The 6,902-nt window shown below is 36.9% G+C and overlaps 1 protein-coding gene across 2 annotated transcripts; it reads right to left on the minus strand.

Moving 5' to 3' along the window:
• Positions 1-1,197: 1,197 nt before the first annotated feature.
• On the minus strand, positions 1,198-6,623 carry LOC122056158 (calcineurin B-like protein 2). 2 transcript variants are annotated; one of them, XM_042617971.1, is made up of 10 exons: positions 6,428-6,623; positions 6,147-6,218; positions 5,390-5,545; positions 4,966-5,048; positions 4,552-4,608; positions 3,439-3,547; positions 2,850-2,902; positions 2,287-2,367; positions 1,982-2,094; positions 1,198-1,484 (listed from the first exon to the last, which is right to left on the minus strand). In XM_042617971.1, exons 3-10 carry the CDS (start codon positions 5,511-5,513, stop codon positions 1,427-1,429), a joined length of 678 nt encoding a protein of 225 aa, XP_042473905.1. In that variant the 5' UTR covers positions 5,514-5,545; positions 6,147-6,218; positions 6,428-6,623; the 3' UTR covers positions 1,198-1,426. The 2 variants fall into 2 exon arrangements, with proteins under 2 accessions (XP_042473905.1, XP_042473906.1); XM_042617972.1 differs by lacking the exon at positions 6,147-6,218.
• Between the last annotated feature and the right edge of the window lie 279 nt (positions 6,624-6,902).

Consider the following 6,902-nt stretch of genomic DNA (forward strand, 5'->3'; position numbering starts at 1 on the left):
GCGTAAATAAGGGGTCCGATAATACCAGAAAGTCAATGGTTAAGAGGACGTGACAGTCAAGGGGAGATGTTGGTTTAGTCTCCTTTCTTCACCCTCCATATAATTCTTGGTCGGTCACAGATAGGTCGGGTCCTCAGAGCTGAGTCTTGGGATGGGGTTTTAACTAGTTTCCGACTGACTACCTACTACTCAGGTTATCCAAGCTCAGTCTCTACATATGACCCTGACATCAGATATCTTCCATCTTTACATTCCAGAACAAGTGCAGAATTTCCTATAGACGACGTTAAATTGATCATGTCCGGAAGTTGAGTCAGACGAAGGCTAGTGAAGGTGGTGTTGACGTTGACAGAGCAGCGACTTTGACACACCCTATATGTGTGCATCGGAAACTTGGACCCCAACGTGGTACTAGAGACCTGTGATAACGAAATCGGTGGTACTTGGGTTCTACACACACCCAGACAAGCACACAGAGTGTTAGAGATCAAAAACCAGGGAAGGTGTCCCTGACGCAGGCCATCCGAACGTATCTTTAGCAGTTCCTTTTTCTTCCGTCCTTCATACACTACTTCGCCGAAAAAAGGACCTGACTTGAGCGTCAGAGGGTCTGCGCCAGGGACCCCTTTCCTGAATTTTGGTCTCTAACACTTTGTGTACTTGTTTGGATGTGTGCAAGATCCAAGTAACACCGGTTCCGTTATCACAGGCCTTTGGTACCACATGGGAGTCCAAGTTTCCGGCGCACGCATATAGGGTGTGTCAAAATCGCCACTCTGTCAACGCCGACGCCACTTTCACCAACCTTCATCTGACTCGGCTTTCGAATAGATTCAGGCATCAATTTGACTACATACTGCAATAGGAAAGTTTTTGGTAGCGTAGGCATTTTAGTATGCAACAAGGCTCACTACAGCCCATTCAACTAGTTTCGATAGGTCATGATTGATTGAGGAACACAGTTGGAAAACTTCCGTACAGACCGATTGATTATTAGTCGGTTTAAAAGTTGGATACTTGATTTTAAAAAAAATAAATAAATAAAAATATGATTGAGGAATGAATGCATATCATTCTCTCAACCATTACTATTGTCTGAAATTCCTTTGTTTTTCATGAGGTACTTAAATCTTGACCAACACAATATAAGGTGTTGTCGCAAGAGCCAGTAGCGTCCAACGTTCACAAATCCGGAGAAAACGTCAAGTAACACAAGGAATGATATATATTTCAGCAGATTTAACAAATACAAATTAAGAAGCATAAATAATGGGAGAAATGGGAGGAAAATTCAACAAGGAAATAAGATCTGTTCCGAATCCGTCAGTGCACGCGAGACTCCGAGTAATTCATTTCTTGGACAAGGATCTTGAAACAGCAGTCGCATGTTGATCTTGTTCTTGTAAGAGTGGAAGCTATGGCAGTCCTATGTATCATTAACTTGAGAATGAAAAATGAAACTCGGGAATGTTGTTGTGATGTCCCTGTTCAGGATTTAGACGACGATAATGAGAAGAAAAAAAAAAACTAGAGTTGATAACAATGTAAAACAACACTATGTTTACACATTAGATTTCAAAGGCGACTACAATAGTTGATGCTTATAGCTTCTATTGTCATCTACAAAATAAAGACACACACTTCAATGCAGTGACAGAACGATCATGCTTTGGTGGCGGTGTTCTTTTTTTTTTTTTTCTAAGAGAGAGACAACTCCTATCTTGGAGGGAAACGAAGGTTTGGTTACTTTACAAGAAAACAACGAACCTAAGCCACTCTGCATCATGAAGCAACTTTAGGTTAGGTTAGGTTTGGGCCATGAGATCTAGAATCAGGTTATATCTACAATCTTTGGATTATGTTGATATCTTACAATTTCATTGAATTAGCCTCTTTTTTTGTTGGGGAAAGATTCAATGATCTATAAAGCTACCATGTAATAGTTACGCACACAGACAAAGAAGAGGGATGCTACAATTACTTGAGGTATTGTAGAGTCATATTCTTCAGAAGAGAGGGATGGTGCAAGACAAGATTGCGCCATTCATCTTTGTCAATTCTCCCATCATTCTTGGTATCTGCTTCCTCAAACGTCTGAACAGAAGAAAGGAGAAATAAAACTGCTTAAAATTTCCAAATTTAATTGAATCTTATTCCGTTTTCCTTGATCTCAACTGGAAGTTAGCCAGTAGCACCAAATCTCTTATACAGATGCAGTTACTGATGAGGAAAAGCAGAGAGTAAAAAACGAAAAAAAAAAAAAAGAGCAAGCTAACAAATGTCAACCTTGTCAATTATGCTTTCTATGACATCGTCCGAAAGATTCATTCCAGATTCGGCAAGGGTTGCCACAACCATTTGCTTCACCTGGATCGAATGCATGGGGAAATATTTTAATGAGACAATTTTGTATTGCACAATTGCAAGCAGAAGAAAAGATGTGAAATATCTTGAACAGAAAGTAAATCGTCATGCAAATTGGCACATCCAAAATATCAGTGTGAGGAGATTCTTTTACTAATATCAATTTTCTTGGAATAAGTTAGGTGTTTAATTATTTTGATATCAATGTTGCCAGTCCACCTGTTGAGTATCAGAAGATGGTATACAGTTGACAAAATGATGATTTCGAGTTGTTTGATTATTTTGATATTTAAATGGTTCCAGTCCACCTTTTGAGTTTCAGAAGATGGCATGCAGTTGACAGATTGATGATATTAAGTTTCTGCAAGACCAAGCTACAAAATCTCACATAAGCATGAATTGGATTAGTTTCAGTTTTTTCTGGTCAAGCTTTTTTAGATCTCTGGGGAAAAACAACAGGTGAAATTTGAGAAGAATGTTTGTACCTCTTGACGTTCAATAAAACCTTGCTGCTTGAGATCATATAACTTGAAGGAAACTGCATCATGAAATAACACCAAAGGCATGTTTACCCAACAATACAAGTATGTCATTCTAATGATGCAAAAAGAGAGAGAACAAGTAAAGAGCAGTTTCAAGACCAAAACTTTTAAAAATTTGGAGAGAGTAGACAAGATATGATGTAGAGAAAAAGAACTGATACTAGTAAATGTACCATGGAGCAGGAAATAAAAAACAAGTTGGATCACAATTCAAATTTCAAAAAATGCCTAAGACAACTGCTTTTGAAAACTTAAGTAGGAACTTGATCCGTGCTTTTTGACACTGCTATCATTCTACTATTTGATCCCGTAAAGCTCTCTTCATTTCTATGTAGGAACTTGATCCTATGCCTATGCAAATTATTGTTGTATGATTTGTTTAATAGATTCTGCAATACTAACAATAACCAATAACATGGAAAAGACAAAACCACATCAACCACTCGGGCTTATATGCCATCTGCTAGACCTTAAAACTCAAAAACCCTTGAAAAAACAAAGCAAAAGAGCAATCCAGATCGATCTTACTTACAGTCAATTTTGTCACCAATAGGAGCACTCGGATGGAAGACTGACATGGCACGTGCAAACTCTTCAAACCCCAGTACTCCATTGTGCTTCGTGTCAAATATATCAAACACCTGAAGTTCATTTACAATATTACAAAGCCCAAACTCATGATGTTCACTATCACACTATAAGTAAGTAATTTGCTAAAATTTGCTTCCAGGAAAATAGCATTATGAAGACACATCATAACTATACACTATTCAACAACCTTTCTCCTTCATGTTTATTAATTAACATAAACAAAAAAAAAATCCATTTTATAGTGTTCCCTTCCTAAAACAAAACTATTTCTCATTCATAAATCATCAAGATATGAATTAATTACAACAAGAACACCATGTGGACTAAGTGTGGGCTCTCTAGTACCCAGGGAGGCCAATCAATCCCACTGAAAATAGTTAGACATTTAAGCGGGGCTCTCTGGTTCTTAGGCAAGCACAAGTCTTTGTTACTGTACCATGTGGACTAAGCTAAGGTGTGAATACATAGAACTTCAACTAGCTTTCCACCTTGGTCAGCAAACCGAGCTCTGTACTATGTAGATACACAAGAAAGATGAATCGAATTCAAAGCACCTAGGCATTTAGGTAGGGACTGTAATTTCTTAAGCATGGCAGCGACCATACTCTGTTGTGTAAGCAACCATGATTTTTCTTTGTTGTATGCGATTTCATTTAGCAATTCGAGGATCCGACCTTGTCTCCCTCTTTCAGGAAGGGAAAAACGGCAACGAAGATGCCTTGTGGATTGTGCCACAACAGATGGTAAATTGGCAAGACTTTTAATAAAACCATTACTTCAAATGAAACGATAAGAAGCTAATTCGAGAACATTTGTAACTTTCCTAGCAAAACAAGAAAGCCCAGCCTCATGAGAAGCGATAAGCTCAGTATAGAAGAGAATTTAAGAATACATTGTGCATAACTTTCTCTAGAGTATAAAAAATATTAGAACTGATATGTATTGTTGCAAGTATACACCTAAGCAATGGCATCAAAATAAATAAAGTAAATTGAAATTAAAGAAGCAAGTGCTGTGTTAGTAAAATCATTAAAAGAAATAGAAACCAAAATACCCTATCAGCAAACAAGCTCTCCTTTTTAGTCTTAAATAATGCCAACTGGAATTCTTCCTGCAGAGAAAAAGTTGAGGCCATTAAAGAAACACGGATCAAATTGTCGAATATCAGAAATCAACTGCTCAAAGCTATAGTGAGAAAACCACAGACAATTGCAACAATTACTAGATAAATATATCTCTTTTACTACTTAAACCCGGGCTTTCCTAAAGTAAGATTTGTTAAATGGAAGGGGATACCTTTCCATCTAAAAAAATGAAATGACCAACTAATAATTCTCTCACAGATATGCATGAGGAGTCTATACCTCTGACATGACTGTTCAAAAGATTAAATTAGATGCACAGATATTAAGAGAAATTAAATCCAAATGCAACTATTTGACTTGAGAGAGAGAATGAACTTCCATACCTTGTGGATCAACCCATCATCAATGACAGCAGTGCTGATCCCTTTAAACAGCTCATACAAAGCTTCTATTTCGCTCACGCTAACTGCAAAGTCAACAAACAGAACTTTAGGTGGAAATCTTATTTAAAGCCAGCTTGAACCCCTATTCCTTAATAAAAGAACACATACACAGAAATATATGAAATTTTTGTTGTCAACGACCCAAATAGTTGGGACATATAGTGATCTGTTATTGTGTTTGGTGCATGCGCACGTGCACACACACACACATTCATATATGAAGATCCACATGGCTGATCCACACAGTTAGTTGATGATGATGTACAAATATCTAATTGTAAATATGAAGAGGAAAAGAGATAAGCATTTAAATCTATCAAAAAGGTAGAATGAAAACATTCTAAATAAACATTAGTCAACATACACACAGTTTGTCTGGCTAACTGTTCAAGTTCCTCGATGCCTCTTTGGGGCTTGTACAATTCAAGATCACAGCACTTCCCAAGGATAGTGATCAAATGCTTCAACCAGTCTAGACACAGCACCATGATTTCTGCCACTCATAACAACACTCCATAACCTGCATTCAGATTGAACAAAGAGAATTATGCTTTTATGTTGATTCAAAGAAGCAGTGCTGCTTAGTATTTCATAAGTACTATGATATTTTTCAAAGTGATGAAGGAAGTGAAAAGTTTTCATTGTTGGGTTGCTGAAAATGCTTTAAAGATTAGATTCTGGTGGTTGGGAATGAAGCTACAAGCTAATTCTTATAAGGACATTCAAATGAATGTGTTGGATTAACAAAAAAGAGAAAAACAAAAAGCATTCTTGAGCAACTACGTTTTCAGTAGGAGTAAACACTTAAAATTTGATGAACTTAACATTACTACATAAAGAGTATAAGAAGGCTTAAGAAACTTCTACTTATCTTTACAAGAACAGTGAGGTTTCAATAAATAGACTCAATGGAGAGAAAAAAAATCAATGTAGCAAGCCAAATAACTAGAATTTTAAAACTTGTTGTCAGGCTCAAGCAAGCAGGTACTATAGACATGGAAAACAAAGATCGATAATTATATCTGATAGAAATTATAACTCGTTCAGCATGTATAAAGTTCAAGAAATCCTGTTCTAAGGTAAACTCAGGAATGCAAAGCACTTGTCTTCATAATGCATACCATTAACTTTTTTTCTCTAGACCTTTGGACTTCATATTACGATCCAAAAAGATACTCAGAACATGCACCCACCTGCATCGGAGACTGGTTATTGATACACTAACCTTCAAAAGAAAAGAATAAATTTGACCACATAGAATCAAATTTACGACGCCACTTGAATCCATTTTCAATCTTTTATCGACAAAACACAGAATCAAATATACGACGGCACTTGAATCCATGCGGAATAAAATCCAAGATAAAGCCATTTTTCCAATCTGAGACAGAGAAAAACTTACCGGATTCGGAGCCGACGGAATCACCTCTCTTCCCGCTCAACTCCAATCCATCGAGAATTGGAGATCGTCTAGGGAAGAAGAAGACCTTCCGATGATTGAGGAAACTGATTAAAAAATGGACCTAAAAGGAACAAGAGAAGCCGAGATTCAAGATCTCGACCATTTTGGTCCAAACGACGAGGAGAGATTCGAGAAATGCCCTCATTCCCGATATAACAATTACCATTATTTTATTTTCATGTGAAAAAAAACGATTCGCTCTCCTAGTGTCCCCGTCAATACAGACACAGGAGAAATTATTGACAATACCTCATGTCTTAATCATCGCATCCCGAGGGGACCCATTATTTTATTTCCATGATAAATAATTAGCGCGACAAATTACTGGAAAATCAAACATATAATGAAAATCCTAAATGCCATTTTAAAATGGTTCATCCATTTTTACATTCTCTTGTTTTTTTTTTTCACATCT

Source organism: Zingiber officinale, chromosome 3B (assembly GCF_018446385.1).
Source record: "Zingiber officinale cultivar Zhangliang chromosome 3B, Zo_v1.1, whole genome shotgun sequence".
In the NCBI taxonomy this organism is placed as follows: Eukaryota; Viridiplantae; Streptophyta; class Magnoliopsida; order Zingiberales; family Zingiberaceae; genus Zingiber; species Zingiber officinale.

Excerpts from the sequence above, each read along its gene's own strand:
- LOC122056158 (XM_042617972.1), bottom strand. The coding sequence starts at position 5,513 with ATGGTGCTGTGTCTAGACTGGTTGAAGCATTTGATCACTATCCTTGGG. Across the intron at positions 4,609-4,965 it reads ATGATGGGTTGATCCACAAG|GAAGAATTCCAGTTGGCATT; the intron begins GTATGGAAGTTC and ends TTTTCTCTGCAG. Across the intron at positions 1,485-1,981 it reads ATGACTCTACAATACCTCAA|GGACATCACAACAACATTCC; the intron begins GTAATTGTAGCA and ends AATCCTGAACAG.